At 38.4% G+C, this 25,984-nt stretch overlaps 2 protein-coding genes across 2 annotated transcripts in view; one reads left to right on the plus strand and one right to left on the minus strand.

Moving 5' to 3' along the window:
* Immp1l (inner mitochondrial membrane peptidase subunit 1) overlaps positions 1 to 20,796 on the plus strand; it is a 36,984-nt gene extending 16,188 nt beyond the window's left edge. Inside the window, exons 5-6 of the mRNA XM_051144290.1 lie at positions 19,236 to 19,346; positions 20,271 to 20,796. Coding sequence (XP_051000247.1) covers positions 19,236 to 19,346; positions 20,271 to 20,339 — 180 coding nt within the window. The 3' untranslated portion in view covers positions 20,340 to 20,796. The remainder of the gene's footprint in view (positions 1 to 19,235; positions 19,347 to 20,270) is intronic.
* A 692-nt stretch (positions 20,797 to 21,488) lies between these two features.
* Dnajc24 (DnaJ heat shock protein family (Hsp40) member C24) overlaps positions 21,489 to 25,984 on the minus strand; it is a 45,014-nt gene continuing 40,518 nt past the window's right edge. The window contains exon 5 of the mRNA XM_051144291.1: positions 21,489 to 21,877. Within this exon, the coding sequence (XP_051000248.1) occupies positions 21,747 to 21,877 (131 nt within the window). The 3' untranslated portion in view covers positions 21,489 to 21,746. The remainder of the gene's footprint in view (positions 21,878 to 25,984) is intronic.

Below are 25,984 nucleotides of genomic sequence, written 5' to 3' on the forward strand. Positions count from 1 at the left end.
ACCCTACTGTTAAATCCAACAGAAAGTTGTGGCTATAACCTCTTAGGAATAATCAGATTCAGATCAGGTCTCGATACCATCTCTGCTATCACGCTCGTACAGAGCAAGCCCACCTTTGCCGCTTTCCATCTTGCAATAATTTTTGAACTGCTGTCTTTAAACCTCTGTCCGCGTTGTTGCTTTCCTACTTCTTTATGAGCTGCTCCTCAGACAGTAACTGCGCCCATGCTTTCAGCTGCTTATGCCTTCGAAAAGCCAAAGTTAGTCTTAAACCTCATGATTCTCCTGCTGATACATCCCAAGTGTAAGGATTTCAGACATGTAGTGCTACACACGGATATCCAAAGTTCTTGAAAACTGGACAAATGTACCATGATTAGATTTCTGCTTTAATTCTGATTAACTTCTAATCTAGAGTTTCTGTTGTAGAAATGGATGATACAGCTTTCAGAAATGTTACCTACAATCTTGGTTTGGTGTAATCTTTATAGAACACTTAAAAGCTGGGCTCCTCAACTCTGTATTTAACCACCTCACAGAATGACAGGTGGAAGTTGGGAATATTAGAATTCCTGTTAGCGTATGCCAGAACAAAGTGCCAATTAAATGTTTGCCTAACTAACACAACTTGGATTGGATTGTAAATTTTAGAACCTTTAATAAGCATACCATAAATCAGATGGTTCTGAATTAACTTCATTCATTTATTCATTCATTTGTGTATTGAACTTTATTTCAGTTACACATAAAGAGATGGTGAAATTTAATTTTTTTTCCATTTTATTATTTTATTCATATTATATCTCGATTGTTAGCCCTTCCCGTTTCCTCCCATTCTTCCCTCCCTCCCACTTCCTCCCTTCTCCCCTCCCCTATGTCTGTGATTGAGGGAGACCTCCTCCCCCTATATATGCTCTTAGAATATCGAGTCTCTTCTTGGTAACTTGCTATCCTTCCTCTGAGTGCCGCCAGGCCTCCCCATCCAGGGGACGTGGTCAGAAAAGGGGCACCAGAGTTCGTGTGAGAGTCAGATCTCACTCTCCACTCAACGGTGAAGAAACTGTGGTACATTTACACTATGGAATACTACTCAGCTATTAAAAACAAGGAATTCCCAAAATTTGTGGACAAATGGATTGATCTAGAAATTATCATAATGAGTGAGTTCACCCAGAAGCAAAAAGAGACAAATGGTATAAACTCACTTATATCAAAACACTAGTCCAAGGAATACGTACCATGAAATTTAATTCTGTATGACCTACGTTGGTATCATTTTGAAGGAAGATTTGATGCCTTAAAAGGCTATGGTAGCTTGGTGAGGTAGCAGCTGAATTGCCCTTGTGAGAATCAATGCCTGCTCATTAGATTGTGTGGTAATAGAGTTTTCTGCATTTCAGTTGAAGTGTATGTATGTGCCTTTTGGACTTATCTCCCCACTATGGTACTTTGTTCTTTTGATCCTTTGGTTGGCTGCCAGATTACTACAGGGCCCAGTTGTTACCTGTGGTTTGGAAACTTGTCTTTTAACTGTAAACTTGTAATTTCCAGTAGTTCAGTGTGAAACTCTGAATCCTTTTCACTTCTTTAAAAATGCTATTACATTTATTTATTGTGTGTCTGCATGCATGTGCCATTTTAGTGTGTGTGTGTGTGTGTGTGTGTGTGTGTGTGTGTGTGTGTGTGTGTGTAAGGACAACTTGAAGGAGTTGGTTCTCTCCTCCCACCATGTGGGTTTGGGGATGGAACTCAGGCCTGGCAGCAGGTGCCCCTGTCTTCTGAGCCATCTTGCAGTCCCCCATTGTCAAATCTTTCAAACAATGCTTCAATTTTACAACCATAGCATCTGCTTTACATGTATTTATTGACACTTTAGTACATTTCTAGGATTGTGGCCTACAGAGCTTGTTGTTGTCATGAAAAAAAAAATTAAGAATTTATGTGCCTTCACATTTGACTTAAAGTTATTTTAAAAAAACAACCAGGCAAAACTTTTTAGTTGTCTTTGATACCACATAGTCTAGTTTTGTACATAGAAAGTAAATCCTCACCAAATTGTTTTAATGTACAGTTAGGATTGAGTGATGGAGGTTGGCTATGTTGCTTGTATCATTTTATGTCAAACTTAGGATGTGTTAGTAATATTTCTGTTACCGGTAGAAATAGAAAAAAAGAGTTCTGTATTTCAGAAAGAGCTAGTTAAATGTTCTCAGGATGCACTGGTTAGATTGTGTTAGGACTTGGAAATGCAACAGCACAGTAGAAAGGAAGCTGCATTATGGTATACTAGAAAATATTTAAATCAAACTGACAACCTGCAAAACAGCCTCACTAATTAGACAGCATTGAAAAATGGACACTTTATAGAGTTAATGCTACTACTCCTTTAGTGTAGACTGTGTGTTTAGGATACAGTTGAAACCCCTCAGTATCCTAATGCTGGCTTTCTGTTTGTTTAAGTGTCATTTACCTCCGCTAAAAGTTGCAACCATCTGGTCTTGTATTACCAGTTGTCTTATTAACAGAAAAAGTACTTCTGTGTAGGGAGAGAAACCATCAGATGAAAGGGCTTGTTTATTGTAAATTGCTGATACACTAAATCCTATGTCATTTAGACAGAAGGACTACCTAATAATGTCACGTATGACACTATATCTAAGCAAAGGACTTGTTTTTTTCCAAACTCTGGTGATAAAAGCCATACTACACGTCCATTTCTCAGCAACAGCTCCAGGTAATCAACCATAGCACACTCCTAATGCCTTAATTGCAGCTGGTGTGGAGGAGTATGTTTACTCTTTTGCTAAAGTGAAATTTACTACAGAGATGGCATGGCTCTTTCATCCTATAACTAACACAGTTTAAAAGGTAAATATCACTAATAGTTTACTAGTCTGAAGTGTTTTCACTTAGATGTTAACAGTAAAGAATCTTTTATGCCTCTCAGCATTTTTGGTGCCTTCTCTTACAGAAAACTTTGAACTTAGTTTGCTAATGTAGTGTTTTATAATTTTGTTTTATAGTCCTTTATTTTATACTTATTTACATATGTATACGAGTGCTCTATCTTCCTGTACATCTGCACAGCAGAAGTGGGCACCAGATCCCATTATAAATGGTTGTGAGTCACCATGTATTTTCTGGGAATTGAACTCAGGACCTCTGCAAGAGCAGCCAGTGCTCCTAACCACCAAGCCATCTCTCCTGTCCTATAGCCCTATTCTTATATGTCTGAAAAGATGTTTAGAAGATCAGCATTTGTATTTGCAGAGTAGAAAACTGTTCTGAAATTAGTGCATATTGATCAATAGCAGTATTTCAGGGATTCATAGTTAGACACTAGTAATGCTATTGGTGAAAATCTAGAGAGGCCTCGTCCAGTACAGTACTCTGTGTGTTTAAGTGTGTAAGTCAACTGATGCTTCTTTCCTTTAATATTACCTAAATGTAATTGAGAAAAAACAAGGACTCAAATTGTATGCTGCTATTCAGTAGAAGTTCTGAACCCCACTGCAAACTCTGTTGTGATTAAAGAGAAATGTTCTACCTGTCAGTTGGCCTCCTAATGTCATTTGGGAAAAAATAATGGCTGTTGTCAAGGCAGAACAGGTTCAGATGTCTTGGAAGAAAAAACTAATGAGGTACTTGCCCTGCCTCTGTAGAAAATCAGATTTTTGACAGGCTATGTGTAGTTTCTGTGACCCATTTAATCTTATCCTATAAAAGTATTCTTACTATTCTAAACTATTTTTACCTAAAATAAGAATGTAGGAGAAGCACTTAAAAATGCTCAATGTCCTTAGTTATCAGGGAAATGCTAATCAAAATGACTCTTGAAATTTCATCTTACACCCATCAGAATGGTTAAGATAAAAACAAATAAACAAAAAACCTCAAGTGACAGTACATGCTTGTGAGGATGAGGAGAAAGAGGAACACTCATCCATCGCTGGTGGGAGTGTAAACTTGTACAACCACTTTGGAAATCAATCTGGCACTTTCTTAGAAAATTGGGAATAGCTCTATCTCAAAGTCCAGCTATACCACTGTTAGGCATATAACCAAAAGATGCCCCACCAGATAACAAGGACATTTGCTCAACTATGGTCATAGCAGCTTCATTTGTAATAGCCAGAATCTGGAAACAACCTAGATGTCCTTCAACCAAAGAATGGATAAAGAAACTATGGTACATTTACACAAGGCAATACTACTCAGCTATTAAAAACAAGGACATCATAGTATTTTCAGGCAAATGGATGGGGCTAGAAAAGATTACCCTGAGTGAGGTAACCCAGACCCAGAAAGACACACAGGGTATGTACTCACTTATAAGCGGATTTTAGCCATATAGTATAGGATAAACATACTACAATTCACTGACCCAAGGAAGATTAAGTAATAAGGAGCATCCGAGGGGATTGAGGTGGGGATGATGCTTAAATCTCACTCAGAAAGGGAAATAGAATACACAACAGAAATGGTTGAAGAGAATGAGCAAGGTAGGAGAGGGAACACAGAGAGAAATGAGGGTGGAGATCAGACCTAGGGAGAGCAAGGGGCAGGAGGACAGAGGGCCTACGGACAGAAGAGAAACCATGGCCAGAGGCATCTCTGTGACACAGGAAAAGGTAGGCTTCTAGGAAGATACGGAGATGACTCTAGTTGCTATTCCTAGTATCAGAGGTCATGGAGACTGATGAGGACACCCTCTAACTAGATAAGACTGCTAGTGGAGGGAGGAGAACACCAACCCACCCACAAAAACTTTGACCCAAAATTTACCCTATCTATAAGATGTGCAGAGATAAAGATGGAGCAGAGAAGATTCAACCAATGCCTGGCCCAACCTGAGAGCCAGCCCGGCACTATTAACAATACTTGCCTGTGCTTGCAGACAAGAGTCTACCTAACATAGCTGTTCTCAGACTCCACCCAGCAGCAGATTAAAAAACAAACAAAAAAACCAAAACGAAACAAAAAAAAAACATGCTGAGACTCACAGCCAAACTTTGGGGGAAGCCTAAGGAGTCTTGTTGAAAAGTGAGGGGAAGGATAGAAGGACCTGGAGGTGACAGGAGCTCCACAAGAAGACCAACAGAGCCAACTAACCAGGGCCAGAGGGGCTTGCAGAGACTGAAGCACCAACCATGCACCCTCCACAGATGTAGCAGATGGGCAGCCCAGGCTTCATGTGGGCCCCCTGGTAAGGGGAGCAGGGACTGTTTCTGACATGGACTTAGTTGCTTGCTTTTTGATCACTTCCCCCTGGAGGGGCTGCACGCCAGACCACAGCTGAGGAGGACTTGCTCATTCCTGATGAGACTTGATGAGCAGAGGTGGTGATGGGGGAAGAGGGAGGGTGCGACCAGGAGGAGAGGAGGCAGGGGCCTATGATCAGGATATAAAGTGAATAAATAGATTAATTAATTAAAAAATTTAAAGGAGAATAAATGTGCATATTTTGAAGAGGTTGCACATAGTAAGTTAGGTTGGCATTACATATCACTGTACTGGTAACTTAGATAGGTGCGAGGGCTTTTCTCCTATCCCTTTAGAGAGTCTACAAGTGAATAACATATCCCTTTGTGTGAACAGCAGTGCTTGTATCACTACCAAACATGCACATAAAGCTAATACATAAAATACAGCTGTATATGAATAATTTAAACCTGTACTGTGAACTGAAAATTCTCATCTGCTTCCTATATACTTTGTGTATGAACCTCTAAAATCAGCCTATACTGTCTGCAGCAATTTGAAATTTGACCTGATTTCCCTTTTTAAAGAAAGTCAAAATAACTCTGGGGCCATATACCAAAAAGGATTTCTGGCTCTAAACCAATTCTGGTGCCTGCCTTAATGAGGCTGCCTGCGGAACAGCCAGGTCATTGAATTCAGAAGAGAGGGCAGAAGGGTGGTTTGGGAGTGAAGACTTAAAATAGACTTCATGAGACCTAGGCGTAAGAATGAAGCATTATACTTTTCGTAATTGCCAAAAGGAAGTTCCTGCGGGGGTGGGGGAAGGGAAGAAGGCAGTGCATCTTAATAGATATGCAACCAAAAGACAAACTTAGTTCCTGTATTTCTCAACACAGAGACTTAATTTATAAATGATCATTCTGAGATTACTGTAGAAGACAGTTTGGAATGGGAGTCCCTAAGGTGGGGAACCTGGTTAAATAAGCTGCAAATGAAGTCTGAAGTCTAACGGAGGTAGAAACACAGAGAACGGAAAAAAGTGCCAAGAGCACAGAGAGACTGAGAAAATACCAAGATTGGACAGGGATAGAAAGGGAAGCCAAAGGATTTTAAATTTTTGTCTAAGTTATTGGCAAAGAGTTAACTGGCCCTGTGGGGGAAGAGATTAACTTCAGAATTAGAAGATACATTGATTTTGCACAAATTTAAGAATTTACTAAGTCCCAAAGATAAGGAAAAAAAACAAGTCAGCAGAGGATGGAGAGGACTGCTGTGAAATGCTGGCTTTGGCCTTGGTGTGGCTGCTGCACTGTCTCTGCAGCAGCTGTGGTTATCAGCCTAAGACCCATGCAAAATCAAGCCACTCAGCCTCCTGGCATAGGTGGGTAGGTGATCTTCAGACACCATGCCTTGCTGAGGAGCTTTTGGGACTTGACGGCTGCAGTGAGAAGGAAGATAATTCTTTTGTGAATGTTTGGCCACTCGAGGTTTTCTGTGGTCCAGTGGATGCCCCAAACCCAAACCCATGCAGATCTGGATAAACACATTGCACTTAGTGAGTTCCCCTCCCCCATGCCAAATGACATGAAGTTGGCAAAGGGATGTGTTTGGGCACATGGGGAGAGTTGGAAAGAGGAATGATAGGGGTAGATATTTCATTCTCTACATTAATGATATTATCAAGGATAAAGAAAAATTATAATAAGTTACTAATAATCTAAAGATATACTGTATTTTATATTTAACTGCTGATATCCAGTTTGTTTCATGATCTAACAGTCAACACAGTATTTTATTGCTCTCAATCCTATAACATCAACCTTAGTTTTAAAGACCTTTGTCTACGCTGTTTTATCCATTGTCATAAAAAATGTCTCCTGACATTCACACATTGACAGTAACCAAGAGCTGTCTAATTGGATTTAAGGCAGGGGATCATGCCTGGAACTATAAACCCAGCCTGAACCTAGTGAGGGCACATGTCTTAGATGAGAACTAAGTCCACCACTTCCTGTGGCTACTTCCTGCACAGTATCCTTACACCCACAGAGAAGCAGAGCCACCACTCTAGCTAGCGAAGAAGCTTCTCTTTACAGCAAATGGAGCCAATACAGCAAAACACAGCTAGGTACAATTCAGAGCTCAAGGGATCATAGGGAGCCAAGTCCCACCAGACACATCTATAACACAGCTCCTTTTCTTTGAGGTTGGGGAACATTGAAGAGCAGACAGAAACAATTAAGAGCAAGAAGACCAGGAGTTCTGCTCTGAGACTGTCTCCTAGAAATGGTTACAAAAGAGACCTAAACAGGGACAATACCAATAGACTTGCTAACATGGGAGAGAGAAAATCTCACTGGGATTTCCTATGTGGATATTCTAGGATGTTGTCTAGTCCTAGACAAAAAACAAAAACAAAACAAAACAACAAAAAACTACAGGCAACTAATAACTTCTCAACAAGAGTTAGCTCAAGAATGATCCCTCTGATTATCCAATACAGAGTGGTCAGCTCTGGAATCATATAAAAAGTCCAGAAGGCTGTATTTACATATTTGTGCATCTATATATGTGTAATAATATAAAGGGATTAGGAAGGACATGAGAGGGGCTAGAGGGAGGAAAGAGAAGGAGGAAGAGATATAACTGAATTAAAAATACACATATAAGATTAAAAAATATCACCTCAGCTAGGTGTGCTGGCATGTAGCTGTAATTCCAGTACTTAGGAAGCTGAGGCTGGAACTGTCAGTTTGAGGCTAGTGTGGGCTATGGAGTGAAACTGACTCAAAACACAATAACAAATGTTAGTTTTCATTTACTCCCATAATTTCCATAATTTTCTATTTACAAAGCTTTCACTCTAAATAATTTGAATGATTTATTAGAATTGTGCTTTGATGAATAAGACACAAGTAGGAGTGTCTATCAAAAACAAGTGTTCAAAATTCCTTTGTAAACAATGCATAAGTAATGTCAATACAACAGACCTACATATTTATTTTTAATCATTTCTCCTTTAAGAAAATGGGCTTTTTCCTACTGGTGCCTTCAGTTTCAGTATAAATGTTTCTCACCCAAATCCTCTCATGAAATAGGTATGGCGATGCAGACACCATAGAAGCCTGAAAAGAATGACAAAAATTCATCTACAGCAATGAATTAATACCAAAATGAGCTCAGGCTTTGAAAAGAATTGGGTGAAATGACAAGAATAGTTGTAGAAATGGCCCCACAGTTAAGATTACTGACTGCTCTTGCAGAGTACCTGGGTTCAATTTCCAGCACCTACATGTTGGATCATAACCATGTGTGACTCCAGGTCCAGGGAATCCTGCACCTTCTTCTGAAGCCTACAGGTGCCAGGCACATATGCAATGCATATGCATACATGCAGGCAAACCACAAGTTTAAATGTTTTCTTTAAGAATAGAACTGCCAGGCATGGTGGTGCACACCTAGTTTGAGGCCAACCTGGTATATACATAGTTAATTCCAGGCCAGCCAAGGCTAGAAAGATGCTGTCTCACCACCCCCCAATCCCAACCCCCAACAAACACCTAAAATCAGATGCATATTTGCATGTATATGTTTTACAGTGTATATCTGATTTGCCAACTATTTAATTTTTTTTCCCAAAAGGACAAAAAACCTCATTGTTTAGTACTTATTCTTGTATTCATCTCTGAAGTGCCCTGGATTGCATTAAGTTTTGTTGTTGTTTGTTTGTTTTGGTTTTTTGAGACAGAGCCTCACTATAGTTCACTCTGACCTGGAACTCAGTTTGGGACCTGGGCTAATAACTTAGAATCTGTGGCAATATTCCCCTCACCCTTCCATGTGTCAGGAGGTGGGTGCTACTGTGTCCAGCTGGGATAGTATTATTAATAAATTACTTTGTTTCTATACATAAAGCCCTAACATGGCTGCATTCTTGATGTATAAGTCATAATTAAGCAGCAGAATATGCTTTACTTACATAGAAGTGTAGATATTTGAAGACAGTAACATAAAAAAATGTTTTTTTTTCAGGCAAGAAATTGAGCATTATATTTCCTTAGATACAAAATGGATATTTAAACACATGTGCTTAAAATGAATGCTTTTGAGGCTAAAGTGCTCTTGCTGTATCACTTTCATTTCCTTTTGCTAAAAGGAAACAAAAGGACAAAAGGGCCTAATCTGAAAGCTTTTATAAAGTGTATGCTTCCTGTATATTACAGGAAGAAGAAATAGTCCATAAAAGAATTCCTAAAGGGCCACTCCTCTTCCTGCCTTCATGTTTTAATGCACTTCGTAGAAGAGCCATTATGCATATGCTATCGATAGGGCCAATGCACACCTATGCTTTTGTTTGTAAAGTATAAGACCTGTAGTGAATAAGATGTTAGCTTAAAAAATAATCAGTTCTTAAGATTTTCTGTTTTGAAACATCTGGAAAATCAATATATAATATCTTATTTTTTAGTCAATGTTTAAAAAGTTAGTTGCTCTTTGCTTAATCAAATAAATGAGTGATTACAGTTTAGTATATGTGTTATCTGAAATTTTAAGCTCTCATCAGATTTCACTTGAATCAAGAAAGGTACCACCTGTGGCTTTCCTTGCAAAGCTGCCTGTGATAAATGGACACTCGCAGGTCATGGGGCAATTTGTTGCTTGGAGTAAAAAGAAGGCACTTAACCAGATCTCAGTGAGTATAGCCAAGAACTGCAGACTGGATCCTTTTTCCCAGTGCTGAGATTAGTTTTTATCAAGGCTCAGAAAGTAAGCATGGCAGACTTACAACAGTCTCAAAAGAAAAGTAATCTGTCTTAGAAAATGTTGATTATAGAAAACAACACAAATATATGGAATTCAGAATTTGTGAAATATTGTTTGTTAAATTATGTTCTAGCTCTAGTTTTAAGACTACCATAGGTTTTATGATATGTTATATATTCTACTCTGCGATCTTTTCCTCTTCACACTTTAATACAGGACTGCTATGAATGTCTTTCCCGTGTTGTTTGGTGTAATTTTTATTTGCACGCTTCAAAGCAGCAGAGGTCCACTGTAAGGGTTAGGGTTAGCCTGCACTTCTTACTGTGGGAGCAGGAAGTGTTGGCAAAGCTGTCCCTGTCTGCCATCATTACAGGGCTCCTTGTCGAGCAGTGTCAGGCTCCAGGCCTTTAACTCCACCTCCATGCATCTGATGCCCAGGTTGGTCTCCATAATCACCTGTATACATGCACACGTTCTAACATGCAGATGGAAACATACATAGGGCACAGCAATGCTCACTTTTGATTCCAGGACTTGGGAGGCAGAGATAGGCAGACATCTTGTGATTCCTGGGTCAGCCTGTTCTACAGCAGTGAATTCTAGACCAGCCAAGGCTGTCTAGCGATACCCCATTAATAAAGCCAAGCTGGGCATGGTGGTGGATGGTGCATACCCAAAACTCCAGCTCTCTAAAGGTTAAAAGGAGGGATTGTGAGTTCCAGGGCAGTCTGTGATACATGGTGAAATACTATCAGGAAAAAAAAGTACAAGCACTACTGAAAGGTAAAGCAGGTCAAGATGTGCATGCATGCATGTGCAAGATGTTTTAGAGATTTAGGCAATGCATGCTATTATAAAAATACAACATTTGACATATACAGAACAAAGACCTTATGCATTTATGTACACAATCCTGAAAGTTTTTTTTTTTTTTCACTGCCTCTGTTGGCGTACTTTTAAACAACTATTTTTATTTCGGGTTCCTTAAATCTTTTTTTTCCCTCCACCCCAGTCCCTTCCAACACCAGGTAGAAAAGAACGTTAGTGCATAGAGGGTGGCGCAGTTTTCCTTTGCTACTTCCTGATGTTTGTGGTCACTGGGTTCCTTGAGGCAAGTCCAATCTTTGTTTCAGGATATGTCCAACTTCCTCTCGTCAGACTTCAGCAGCAGCAACCAGGAGCAGCAGGGGAGAAGCACAGCTGGCAAAGGGCAAGTGTCCTCTCAGGAGGCAGTTGTTAGCTCTGGACAAACTGGTGTAGCCCCCATATCTTACCTTGGATTATAACAAAAACATGTTTGCCTATAAACCAAAACCTCCAACACAACAGACTTGATTGTAGAAGTCATTCCATTAGTTTGTTCTTTATTAATATATTTTGGTTTTTGTATTTTAATCGTCTGTCTCTTATATAAATGAATTATTTAACCTCTGCTTACCAATGAACATTTCTATTACTGCCAACTTTGAGACACGAGAAAGAACAGGGTAAACACATTTGCTCTCATTTGTATCTTTTTTGATTGTTTTGTTTTGAAACAGGGTCTCTTAGAGCATAGGCCAGGGCTGGCCGGCCTCAGACTCTGTACCCAAGGATGACCTTGAACTTACGATCTTCCTGCCTATACCTTCTGAGTGCTCGTATTGCATGTATGTAACACCACAGTCCATTTTATGCGTTTCCCTAACTAGAACCCAAGGCTGCTGGCATGCTAGACAACCATTTTGTCGACTAAGCTATAACCCCAGCCCTTTGACTTTGTCATCAAGAAAGCACTGGTTGGTTGCTGAGGAAGCAGAGATTAGGTGCATAAGTGGTTAGGATTTGTGGATCATATTACCAGGAAGGCAGGAGCTACAAAGATATCTCCAGAGATCTACCATCATATTCCCTTGGTTGACAGCTAAGAAATTGTGCCTATTTATGGTGAAACTTAGTAATAAAACAAAGGTGACTATACAGCTCAATTCCTAAAACTCACACAAAACCAAAAGACACTTGAGTCTCTAAGCCAGTGTGGACAAGTGGTCCTTTGAGACCTGGGAAGATTATGCCTCTGTAGTACAGTGAAAAGGAACTCCTCTCAAGCTTGAAACTAAGGCTTAATGTGAAGAAATGATCCTCTCTGAAGACTGGCAGCAGATCCACTCAGCAGAGGGGAGGGGGTTCCTAGCTAAGTCACAAATCACTGGGTCCATGAAGAAACAGTAAAAGGCAACCAGCACTCAGAAATGAATCAAGTAACTAGTCCCAGAAAGATGGGTGGTGAAATTAGCAGAAAGTACTCTAAAATGCCATTTCTAATTGTTTTCAAGGAACCACAAGCACACATTTAATCCCAGCACTCGGGAGGCAGAGGCAGATGGACCTCTGAGTACTAGGCCAGCCTGGTCTATGAAGCGAGTCCAGGACAGCCAGGGCTACACAGAGAAACCCTATCTTGAAGAAAAAAAAAAGTAAATAAATAAATAAATAAATCTCATCCCCAGCACCCACATGGCAGCTCATAATTGTCTGTAACTCCAGTTCCAGGTGATCTGACACTCTCACACCAATGCACATTAAATAAAAATTAAATAAAGCTCTTGTTTGAAATTCTTCCACTTTAACAGCAGAATTGTGAATATAAAAGAAAAGTAATTTTGAAATATCTCTCAAAAATAGGTTTTTTCACATAGACACTAGAGAACTTTTTTTAAAAACTGAAAAATTCCTTGCAAATAGACTTACAAAAATGTAAAAGGATGGTCCTCAAAGTAAAAGATAAAGGAGCTACGCATGTGGGTTTATAACAATATAAAGAGTACCATCAATAAACATGTTTGTTTATACAGAAAACATAGTATTTATTATCTTTTGCAAAGGGTTCTCTCTTTGACCTATCACCCTGCATAGAAGTTGGTTCAAAATGGATTAAAGTTCTTTATGTAAGACATAAAATTTGGAAAGTATTAGAAAAAAATGTTTGAAGATACAGGCATTTGCTTGGAACTAAACTCAGGGCTTCAGATGCTACACAAACCCTCTACCCAGGAGCCATTATCACCAGCCTGGTTTTGTTCATATTTTTAGAATGAACTCAACACTACACTTACTGGAGCCATTGTAATTGTATGCATAAATACAAAAACAGTACTTTAAAATCAGTAGCTCTTCTGATTAATAAGGAACTTCCAAGTGGTCATGTCAATTACTAGAATATTTTTACCACAAGAATATAGATCCTATGTTTAACAGATAGATATGATCCTCTAGATAGATAAGGTAAAATAGTTAGATAAGGTCTTCAAAAGCCTCAAAGACATACAGAATATGGCATTTAAAGATGGTTTTAATAGTTTAAAGATTCTTTGACAGCAAGACAGGTTAACTCCTGGCAACACCCAGCCTATCTCAAGAAGATGATGAGCATCAAAGAAACTCCTTATGGAGATGGCTTCAAATGTGGCAAACAAACCACTGGGCAAAATGTCCTTGTTTCTGCCACAGACAGAGTTCTGCCTTAAAATGGGAGCTTAGATCCAGGCAGAGTCTACAGCCAAACTCTGCCAAGACAGGGTAAGCAAGTCTTCAATAGTTCCTGCGTCACAAATATGTCTGTCAGATATATTGGGCCAGAAGGCTCAAGATGATGCTTCAACATTATAGTTTTGGGTGACTGTTCAGGCAGCAAACTGTCTCTGTCATCTTCTCATTTGGGAAGCTACTAACATACACTTCTGGTTCACTCTGGTAACTAGTTTTATTCCTTCTCAAGTCTCTGATGGAGTTGAAGACCAGACTAAGATTTTTTTTTTTTTAATGGGTTAAGATGTTTTTAGCTCTAGATAGGTGTTTTAAGTTGATAATGACAAGATGTGATGGAGATTGATTTACATTCAGAATTTTAGACTCACCAAGATAGGAAAGATGTTTTCTTCAAGGCTGTCAAATACAAATAGCCAAAACACTAAGAATGTGATGTATAATTCCTGATTGTTTTGTGGTTCTTCTTGCTGTATGTAGTTTTTTTTTTGTTTATGTATAATAATATAAATATATATATGCCAATAAAATAAAATAAATAAAAAAAGAAATCAGAAAGTGAATCCTATTTAAAATAGCATTACAAAAAAAAAAAAAAAAAAACTATGACCAAACAACCAACACCCACAAAAATCACCAAAATACTTAGTAATAAAGTGAAAAAAAAAAAAAAAAAAAAACTACACTGAGAAGTTAAAAATTCTGAAGACATTGAGCACAACACTGGAATATGATGATCAAGTCTCCAATCCTCATGGATAAATACAGAATAGTGAAATAGGTATATATCAAAAGCAACCTATAGATTCAAAGCAATCTCCATCAAATTTCCAGTGCCACCTTTTTTTATGCAAACAGAAAAAGTAATCATGTAATTCATACAGAATCACAATAGTTAAGGCAAACCTGAGCGAAAAGAACAGTGCTGGAAATTATTATATCACCAATTTCAAGTTGTATTGCAGAACCACAGTAACAAACTCAGCGTGGTATTGGTTCAAAGACACAGGTGAGATCACTTGGATAGAAGGGAGGACCCAGATACAAACCCGAGCATCTAAAGCCACCTGGTTTCCCTTTTTACTAAGATGCCAAAAATATTCTTTTCAAGAAATGATGTTAGGAATACTGGGTAGCCACTGGCAAAACAGCAAAGCTAGATTACCCTATCACCCAGCACAAAAGTCAGTTCAAAATGGATTAACATTCTTATTTAAGACCTGAAGTTTGGAATGTGTTAGAGAAAAAATATGTTTGAAGATATAGGCACAGGCAAAGACATTCTGAAACAGACTCCAGTAAGTCAGGAAGTAATTACCAAAAACAGCATGGTGTTAAACAAAAGAAAACACTTCTACGCAGCAAGGAAATAACCAAGCGAAGAGACAAGCTACAGGATGGGAGAAGACACCTAAAACATACAAAGAACTCAAAAAAAAAAAAAAAAAAAAAAAAACAGAAAAAGCCAGACAACCCAATCAGTGAATGAGCTAATAAAATGAAGAGACAATTTTCAAAATATGAAGTGTAAATGGCTAATCAACATGATAGTTTGTTCATCATCTTATCCATCAGTAGAACAGAAGTTAAAACTTTGTTTCAGCCTGGTTATGGTGGTCATCATTATGGGAAAAAAATATAGGCAAGGATGTGACAAGGAACATTTTTATATTAATGATGGGAATGTAGATTCAAGTAGCTACTATGGAAATCATAGTGGAAGTTACTTTAGAGAGCTAGAAATAAAACTATGACATGATCTAGTTATGCTTTTCCTGGGTATACACCCAAAGGACCCTAAGACAGCATATCCCATTCATGCTTACTGCAGCACAGTTCTCAGTATCCAAGTGAATAGAGTAGGCCTCACCATCTGTGAACAGGTGCACGTACAAGAGAGTGGTGTGCACACATAATGCAGTTATAGTCAGGTACAGACAATGGGAAATGGATGCAAGTGGAAATGGCCATATTAAGTGAGAGGAGTCTGATACAGGAAAGCAAACACTGCATATTTCTCTTATTTGTTGTCCTAGAATTAAAGAATTTATGTATATATAAAACTATATGTGTTTTTATGTCCTATACACATATGTGCATGGACATATGTTTGACATGAAAATAAAAGGGAGACTAGGGGATGGGAGAAGAGTAGTGTATGGGGGAGGAATAATAGGAGTAGGGAAAGAAGGCAGATATCGTCAGAGTCTATGATATTACCTATTAGCAGATTATATGAAATCTAACACATGTACAAGGAATATGTGTCAATAAAAATGTAATTGTACGTATCCTACAAACATAACTACTAAAAAGTATCTAATACGTCAAAAGAAAAAGATCCATACTTAGGAGATTTCCCTACTATAAAAGATGCGCTTGGATTAAAGGGAACATCAGTAATGAGCTTGTTTTCTTGGGTTGTTTATGTTACATGAAGCCCCAAGTCTACGAGAAATAGACTGTTCTCTTACTGCATATGCAGATGTAGTAGCATATGTGAGAGTCAACGCAACCAGGAGCTAACATGTCACATACACAAACCTACTCTTTAAAAAAAAAATAACATCAGAAACAGTGTTTTTTTTTTTTTAAACAAGGTATTCTAAAGATCACATGACCTAAAATAATGCATTATTTTTCTTACTCCTCTTTTATGCTACCTCCTGTGAGACCAGGTCACATCCTTCCAAAGGCTTCTGCAGATGTGTTCTGGATTTCCTTTTTCTTTTTCAATTACATTTTTCTATGATTTTGTATATGAGTGTTTTGCCCACATGTGCCTATGCACTGTGTCCATGTCTGATGCCCAAGGAGGCCAGAAGAGGACATTGGATGCCCTGGGTCTGGAGTTACAGATGCTCATGAGCAGCTGTGTGGGTGCCAGGAATCAAAGCTGGGTCCTCTGCCAGAGCAGCCCGTGCTCTTAACCTCTGAGCAACATCTCCAGACTTCTGGGTTTCTTTTAGAAGACTGTTTTAGTAATTATTAAGTTTATTATTCTTTATCTTTGTTTATTTCCAAAGAAGCATGCCATAACTATGACAAAAGTAGGTCATTCTGCTTCAGCAGAAGGTCTACTTACAAGTCCTTATGTTAAGCAAACACTTGAGGTCCTATATGGAATTGAACTCTTGTTTAGAAAATAAAGGTAAATAAGCAGCATACAGGTAAAAGGTAAATGTTTAATGTATAAATTTATAATCATGTGTAACATAATATTAAAAATATAAAGTGGTTGTGAGAGATCACTGCTCACTCATATGATGGAGCCGGGTCTATGCTATATTATATGAGAAACAGTTGGGGGTTGATAGGAAAGTTAGGATCATGAGGACCATTGTATGCAAAACAGGTGCAAACACATTGCTGACCTGAATGAACTACAATCAGAAACCAATGTGGAGAACAATCTTCTGACAGTTAAACTAAAACCATGCAATGGAAGAAGCACCAGTGAGGCCTAAGGTAGTATCAATGACATAGCAAAGCAAAGCAGGTTTTGTGGGTTTTTTTTTTTTTTTCATTTTTTTTTTTGTTTTTATTTGTTTGCTTGGCTTTGTTGTTGTTGAGGGGGGATTGTTGGGGAATGAATGCAGGGTCTCATATGTGCTAGGTAGACAGTACTCTGCCATTAAGCAATATTCCTAGCCCCTTACATTGTCTTCTAAATACATAAAAAGAGATTTGGCCTCCCTCAGAACTGTGGAGGAGAGATGGCTTATTGGATAAAGGCATTAACCTGACACCCTAAGCACAATTCTTGTAATCCTCAAGGGAGAAAAAGGCACATCATGGCATGTATACACACACACAATGGTAAAACTCATTTTTAAAAGTAAGACAAAAGTAATATACAGAGATACTAGTTTTTACCATTGTGTTGGCAAACATTTAATAACAATGGTAATATAAAATAACAAAAACTTAAAATAGCATCAATATCTACTTGCTTATTTTGTCATAAAAACAGTGAAAAGAGACACATCGAAGCAGGCTGGAGAGGTAGCTCAGTTGGTATAGTGCTTGCCTAGGATGCAGTAGACCCTGAATTCAGTCTCCAGCACCACATAAAATCAGGCATGGTGATATATGCCTGTAATCTCAGAACTCAAGGAGGAAATGGGAAAATCAGCACTTCAAGGCCATACTCTTGGCTACAGTTTGCAGCCCAGCTACATGAGATTCTGTCTCAAAACAACAAAAAGAATTTAAAGTTGGATGTTGTTAGTGTGCCAAGCAAGGTTGGCAATTATATGACAAGTGCTCTGAAGACAAATTGGGGGAAAACCACATAGTAAGGTGGACTGTAAGTGTCATGGGTCCTTAGCTGGGTAGATCTCTCAAGACTGATGGTGCAGTACCCTATCTGTAACAGTTTTCTTTTGCTCTTACTGGTGTCCCTTACTCATTCATACACAGCACCTATGTTCTAAGACTGAAAAACAAATGTTTTGAGAAACTAAATATCTAAGTACAAGAGGTCTTTCTTGCATCTTCTTCAAAAGTAAAACCTCAGAGTGCGGTAGGTACACTTGGCTTTTCCACATGTAGTGCTCATTTGTGCATGACTTCAGATACACTTGCTTTCCTACACTTCGTTGCCTGTCTGTCAGTTTATGATATAGATGGTCCTAGATGTGAAATCTGCTCTAGGACCAGAAACTAGTTCCTCTAATCAGGATATCCCAGAAATGTAATCTTATGAGAATGAACTTAAAATTTAAATATTCATAAGAAAAAAAGTCATATAAAAATTATAGTGTGTCTTATTAAGCCCCACTAAAAATAATGAAATCTTCCCAATATATTGTTTTGGTTTGGTGAATAAATCAAGTTTTCTTGCACAACAAAAATGATAAAATAAAAACAGAAAAAGGTAGTGTACAGATTGCTTTCAGAAAGCACCTTTAAAGTTTATGTTGAACGAATATTAGTGGGTGAATGTCTTATATTGGAGGGATGCATTTTTGAAAAGTATTGCCTTCTAAAAGCCTTTTTACCAGTTAATCCACAGGACTTATCTTTTCATCTAGTAGAAGGTCACTGTCATTAATTTGCAACTGATGGTTTTATAATAGGTCCTTCTGTTCTTGATGGTCATTATCAACATATAAGGCAGTGACGATATGGCCTGTACAACGACAAGACAGGGGTCTTAATTAGAACTCTGACAAGCCCACTGCAATAAAATGATGAGATTATTTGTAATTGATGTCACAATCCATTACCACTTAGCTCATCATGAGCATTCTAATAGGTCTGGCCTCGGAACTGGCCCCAGGATGTTGCTGACTGGCTGCCCTGCTTCTACTGTTATTGCAGCATTTTCAGTCAGCAGCCTAATGACCTCTTCTGAAGTCTATTAAACTGATGACACTGCCACACTGTTTTGATTTCTTATGACCTTAGTTTGAGGTTTCTACAAATTAATGCTTAGGATCTGTATAATAAGATCTTTTTAAAATGTGGAAACCTTTGATATTTAGTAAGAAATGAAAGCAAAAGTAGCAATCTTTACAACATGTATAAAGGAAGGCTGGATATATGTTCTACCTCCAAAGTTTTTCTTCCACATAGAGCCAGGCTAGCTTCAAGTTCATGACCCCTTGTTTCAGTCTCCTGAGTGTGGGGATTCAAGTTGTACACCACAGTTTGGGCCTTTAAGGCACATATTTTCAGTGATAGTCCCCTGTTGAGGTTTTCTTATTTCTAAAGGGCTTGCTTTTTTTTACTAATACCAGGTGCCAACAGGTCATGTTTGGCTAGAAGGTGATAACTTACAGAATTCTACAGATTCCAGGTACTACGGACCTATACCATATGGACTAATAAGAGGACGGATCTTCTTTAAGGTATGGTTTAATGCCTAAAACACAAGATTTATTCTCTGAGTTGGGGGATGATTCTCTCTAACTGAATGTTGAAATCCATGGGCTGCTAGGTTGACTTAACAATTGCAGTGACTGCATTTGATGAACATTTTACCTTTACTTAAGGGATATGGACAAAACATTATTCTCTCCCCTTCCTGCTCCTAAGTGGAATAACTGAGCAATTTTTACAATAAAATTCAAACAAAATTAGTAGTAGCCTAGGTAACCTTTGAGTTTACAGAAACCAAATCCTGTGTCATGTGTGACTTTTACAGCCATAGTCATATCCTGGCATTTTAGCTAACCCAGGTTCCATCTACTTGGAATAATACAGCAAACCATAGGCAGGTGCATGGCTCTAGTGAATGTATGAGCCTTAGATGACACTGTCATCTTCATTGCCTCTTCCATTATTGGTTGATACAGTTTTGTCTTGAGACAGGCTATCACTCTGGAGTCCAGGCTAGCCTTAAGCTCTCCATCTTGCTAACATCACAGATGTGGATTACAGGTGTGCATTACCACACCTGCTTGCCCTTCATCACAGAGCCTAAGAAGAAAAGCTCATGAATACCTACAGTCACTGGACAATAGTCAGGGTTCTTTATACTTAAACAGATGCCATATGCAAGCACTTAACGTGTCAAGTACCATAGATTAATAGTGTAACTTATTTTAGGTTGGTAAAAGAAAACAGACATGTCTTCACAAATTTATATTGATACACTAAACAAGCAGGGCTTCTGGTATCGTGTTTGAATGCCCTAAATTAGACACACAGGTTTATTTTCACAAAGTGGTGAAAAGAATGCACTGCATTATCTAACACAGAGGACAGGAAGAGGGAGCGTCATGATGATAGAGAATTTTCATTAATTGTCTTCAACTGTTTTCATTTTACAGATTTGGCCTTTCAGGGACTTTGGATTTCTGCGTGGCAGCCCAAATGACCACAGATTTTCTGATGATTAACAAGTATTTACTTTTTGATTTGATTATTGTCTCCTATTTAAATGAATTTTTACTGCAGTTGAAACCATGAACTTTTAATAAACTATTTGCTATTCAGTTTTATTTATGTTTTTAATTAGATATAAGAGTAAATATCACACTCTGCAATTAACTAAAAGTATTTGGATAAAAATTAATCCAAAACAAGTTTTCCTTCTAGATTTTATGTTATAAAATATCTTGGGGAAGAAATCCAAGTGACTACCTCATATCTGAATTTTGGTAGTTCCTGTACAATGCAAGCAGTCTGGTGTCAAGTGACCAACCTCATGTGCCAGCCCTTTACAGGAGTCTAAGACTAAACATCCCAAATCTAAGCTCTTCTGACAACAGCAAGGGGAGACCTAACAGAACCCTCTGAGCAGCAGTCTGTATGGGTTCCCTTGTGTTCATGAAATGAATTCTGGTCGACATAGTATACATAGTATACAGTATACAAGGGAAGTCATGTAGGATAGGACATCTACGGTCTACTGTATTCAGCAATAATTCATTAGAAAAGCCTCTCCGGGCACCAGTAATGAAATGAAGGCTGTTCTTAGACAGAGGTGAACAAATAAAAGTCAGCTTTAAAGTTCAAGTTTTGTTTGTTTTTCAATTCAGTTTTTGTTTTTAAATTTTCCTAAATTACATCTGAAGTTATGGTAGCCGCTGCAAGCTTTAGACACACAGGGCCAGGACTAGAGCCACATTTTCTAATACTTGGTCCTCTTTACCAGCTTTGGAATAAATTCATAGAGATCCATATTCAGTTCACACTTTATACACAAAAATTTCTAATCTAATTTGAATGCCTAAGAAATTATGATAGGTTTATAATAGGCATATAAATTCAGCAAAGAATACCATCATCTTTTAGTTAAGGGCAGCAAGAAGGTTCAGCAGGTTCAGGCACTTAACAACTCAAAGTTGACCCCTGGGATCCATTTGGAGGAAGAAGAGAAGAATCAGCTCCTCACAGACTCACAGATTGTCCTCTACCCTTTACACACACAAACACACACACACACACACACACACACACACACACGTTAAAGATCTAAACAAAAAACAAAGCAAAGTAACTAAAAAGAATGCTGTTACCTGATTTTTTTTTTTAAAAAGACATTTATACTTACTTAAAAAAAGAAATACTTATGTACCAAGGAGAAAACAAAAGTTGTCACATGAAATTGAAAAAACATAATTCAAGTCCTTTTTGTGATACCTTATAATTACACATTTCAAGTACATATAAATAACTGAATGAATTCATTAATCTGAAGTGTCTTTACTTGAAGTTCTCATCTTATCTATGCAAATTGCATAGCTAACATCAAAAAGGCATCTGTCCATGCTGACTGCAGCTAAAGGATCGCAGAAATAGAATCAGCTCTGATGAAGGAGTTCCACAATCAGTGAGCACGTATCACAAGAAATGAGGTTCACTTCTTCTGCTTCATCCTTGTAGACAGTATACTTTCCACCACATCGACAGCTTAGAGAAAAAGACTCATCATCTACAGAGAAAACAAAGTAATGCCTCAGATGCTTACAGTCGCCTGCTTTGCCAAAATCAATCAAAATACAGAACATGTTCCAGAAAATCCAGGTACAGATACAAGTGAGTTTAAAGGAGAGCTGGAGGAACTCTCATGCATAGGAACAGTGTCTATCTGTAGTGGTGATGGACGGGGGCACCGACTCAGTATTCAGTATTCACAGACGGGGCTACAGCAAAGGGTGCTCAGAGTATACTATGACATCTACATAGAATCTTTGTTTTCTTAAGAATCCTGAAAATTTTATATTCTTCTCAGCAATGCATTTAAGATGTTACAGTGAGGATAAAAGGAACATGGTGTTTGCTGAAGACTCTCCTAGGGAAAGTGGCTGCCCAAACTGTTTCTCTCAAGCCATCACTCATGTTTCATACAATGCCACGTCAAGTGTTTGCTTATATTGTTTGTTATTTTCCCTGTGAGTTATGCACTGTTTTGCTTTATATTTAAAATAGTAAGTACCATAGGAAAACCACATACAAATAGTACATTTGATGATGGGATTTTTAAATTTTACTTTGCGTTTTTTTTGGTTATGAGCCTGGCCTTTAAGGGCTGAGCCATCTCTCCAGTACTAACTTTGTATTTTTAAAATGTACTACATTTGTGTGAGTGTGTGTTTGTGTGTGTGTGTGTGTGTGTGTGTGTGTGTGTGTGTGTGTGTGTGTGTACATATGAAGGCTATAGATTGATAAAGGTTTCTTCCTACATTATTTTCTCATATACATATGGCATGGCATGCGTATGACAGTCAAAGAACAACTTGTGGAAGTCAGTTCTCCCCTTCCACCATGTCTGGGAATCAAACTCAGGTTGTCAGGTTTGACCCTAAGTGCCTTTATTCCATGAGCCATTTTGCCAGCTCCTTAAATTTTATTTGTAAAGCCCTAATTATGTTATGCAGCCTAGGATGGCCTTGAACTCTGGTTATCCTGACTCAGCCTCTGGGTGCCAGGACTGCAGACATGTACCAGCATCCCTTCTAATAATGGTGGGAATGGAAAATTTAGATGCTACTGTCCTTTGAATGAAAGCCTCTGATCCTGCTGCTGTTCTAGTTTGCTGTCTCTGTGAAGTATTGTAGTTATCAGAACTCACCAGGGCATAATCTACTTCACTGCACTCATAACTTAGAGACAAGTGACATCTCAGTGGGCACAGGATCCTGAAGTAGCTTCAGCTGACTCTCAAAGTTTAGAGCTCATTCTGTGCAAGAGGGAGGAAGAGAGAGGCTGAAATGAGATTCAGCTGCCTTGTGCTTGCTCTGTATAAAATGCAGTCTTGGAAGAATGGACTAATAAGCCAAATTTATATGCTGCCTTATCAAAAAGGAAAACATAAACCTGTTCTTGCTTTTTATTCTTTATCTCAATGTGAATTTTCTCCATCAACAAAAGTAATCTCATTTTGAATTTAGAAATGCAAAGATCTCCCTTGTTTAAGCCAACATATATATATATATACACACACACACACATATATATATGTAACTAGTGAAAGCATGTTTTCAAATGAATAGTTACCTTAATTATTTAAAAATTGAAAATCTAGGGCTTCCTCAAGACCCAGGTATTCCACTCCTTGGAATATACCCAGAAGATGCTCCAGCACACAAGAAAATTTGCTCAACCATGTTCATAGCAGCCTTATTCATAATAGCCAGAACATGGAAACAGATTAAGTGTCCCTCAATAGAAGAATGGATAAAGAAACTGTGGTACATATACACTATGGAATACTACTCAGCTATTAAAAACAAGGAATTCCTGAAATTTGTGGACAAATGGATTGAACTAGAAATAATAATAATGAGTGAGTTAACCCAGAAGCAGAAAGAATCAAATGGTATATACTCACTTATATCTGCATACTAGCCCAAGGGGCATGTCCCATGAAAGCCTTCATTTACCAGGAAACTGGGACAGAGGGGAGGACATCCTATTGGGATTCTAGATGAGAGAAGCATGGGAGAATAGCAAAGTAGAAGGATCCAGAGGGTCCTAGAAACCTACCAGTAGAACATTATGATAGGCAGATTTGGGCCCAGGCGTCCCGCTCAAACTAAGGCACCAGGCAAGGACAATACAGGCAGTAAACTTTAAACCCCTACCCAGATCTAGCCAATGGACAGAACATTCTCCACAGTTGAGTGGAGAGTCGGGTATGACTTTCACACGAACTCTGGTGCCTCATATTTGACCATGTCCCCTGGAGGAGGAGACCTGGTGGCACTCAGAGGAAGGATAGCAGGTTACCAAGAAGAGACTTGATACCCTATGAGCATATACAGGGGGAGGAAATCCCCCCCAGGAACAGTCATGGGGGGCGGGGAAATAAGGGGAAATGGGAAGATATAAGGGATGGGATAACCATTGAGATGTAACAAGAATAAATTAATAAAAAAAAAAAAAAAAAAGAAAAAGAAACCTGAACAAGTTGTCAACCAAAGCAACTTGAAGAAGGAAGAGCAATAAATAAATAAATAAATGAATGAATAAATAAATAAAATGAAAATAAAATAAAAATTGAAAATCTATTTTTATTTATATCATCATCATCATTATTATTATCATTATTGTGTGTATGTGCACACCATGGCATGTGTGTAGAGGTCAGGAGATAAAATGTATGTGTTGGATGATTCTTTCCTTACACCATGTAGGTCCTTGGGATCCATGTGTCAAGCCCTCCCTTCTCCTCTCCTCTCTTCTTGCTCTCACTTTCTTCTTTCCTTTTGTTTTCATTCTCCTCCTCCTCCCGCTCCTCCTCCTCCTCCTCCTCCTCCTCTTCTTCTTCTTCTTTTTCTCTTTTTGGTTTGAGACAGTGTCTTACTGAGTAGCTATTATTGGCCTTGAACTGTGCAATATCCCTACCTCAGCCTACCAAGTGTTGGCATTATAGGCTCAAATTAGAAGCCACCATGCCTTGCCTGGTGACCCAAGCCTTTAATCCCATCGCTTGGGAGTTAGAGGGAAGTGGATCTTGGTGAGGTCAGCCTGGTATACATAGCTCCAGGACAGCCAGAACTACATAATGTGACCTTTTCTCAAAAAATAAAGAAGCCACCAGGCCTGGCTTTGCCATTGGACTTTTTCTTTTCTCTTTCCTTCCCCTTTCCTGTTTACTCTTTCTTCCTTCTTTCTTTTTGGGATATGTTTTATTTTATTTTATTTTATATATTGGCCATTGGGTTTCTTAAGGTAAGTCCCCACAACACACACACCTTTTAAAACTACTTCAGTGAGGACTAAGAAACACCTGATGTGATAAACTCCTAAGTGACACAAAGGGCACCATGGGCCACCCTGGATTTTTGTCATGGGTTTTCATCTTCACATCTGGATGAAATTTCTTATCTTCACTGAAGCCTTAAAGCAGTATTATCATATAAACATTTTAGATGTAATGTATGAAAATCAACAAAATAACCAAGGTTACTGCCTGGAGGAAGCTTAGTCTTCAGTGTCCCAGTGACACCAGGAACATGTTTTCAGCATAATGCACGATTGGACCATGTCTCGCATTTGCATGTTTACAACTTCTCCTTTATTAGATCTTTACTACCCAAGGCCATTGTGAAAATGATCCTGAAAGAATCTAAACCATATAACCTGCCTACTTGATAGACCTTTTATTAACTAAATATGCTAAGACTGCTTTTTTAAAAAAATTAAGACTACTTTTTCTAACCACAAAAAGTTAGTTTAAAACCTTCATTAGTTTTTAATGCTTTTAGTATCCAGACTTCACACAGATGTTGCTCATTTTTCTCAGGAGAATATGGATGGCTTCTCTCTTTACAACTTAAACCAAGGGTTTCATGCATGTGAGGCCAGCACTATATCAATGAGCTACAGCCCCGGCTTGAGGTGTGTAAGATTATCTGTGTACACTTCTTACTGACTCATTGGTGTAGCTGAGGTTCTGCTCTCTTTTACTATGAAGATTATTTTAGAAGAGCTGGAAATAGCTCAGTGGGTAAAGGGCTTGCTGCATAACCTGAGGGCAAGTTTGATCCCAGCACCCATATAGAGGGCAGCTGTAGTGGCACACAGCTGTAACCCT

Source organism: Acomys russatus, chromosome 4, assembly GCF_903995435.1.
Source record: "Acomys russatus chromosome 4, mAcoRus1.1, whole genome shotgun sequence".
In the NCBI taxonomy this organism is placed as follows: domain Eukaryota; kingdom Metazoa; phylum Chordata; class Mammalia; order Rodentia; family Muridae; genus Acomys; species Acomys russatus.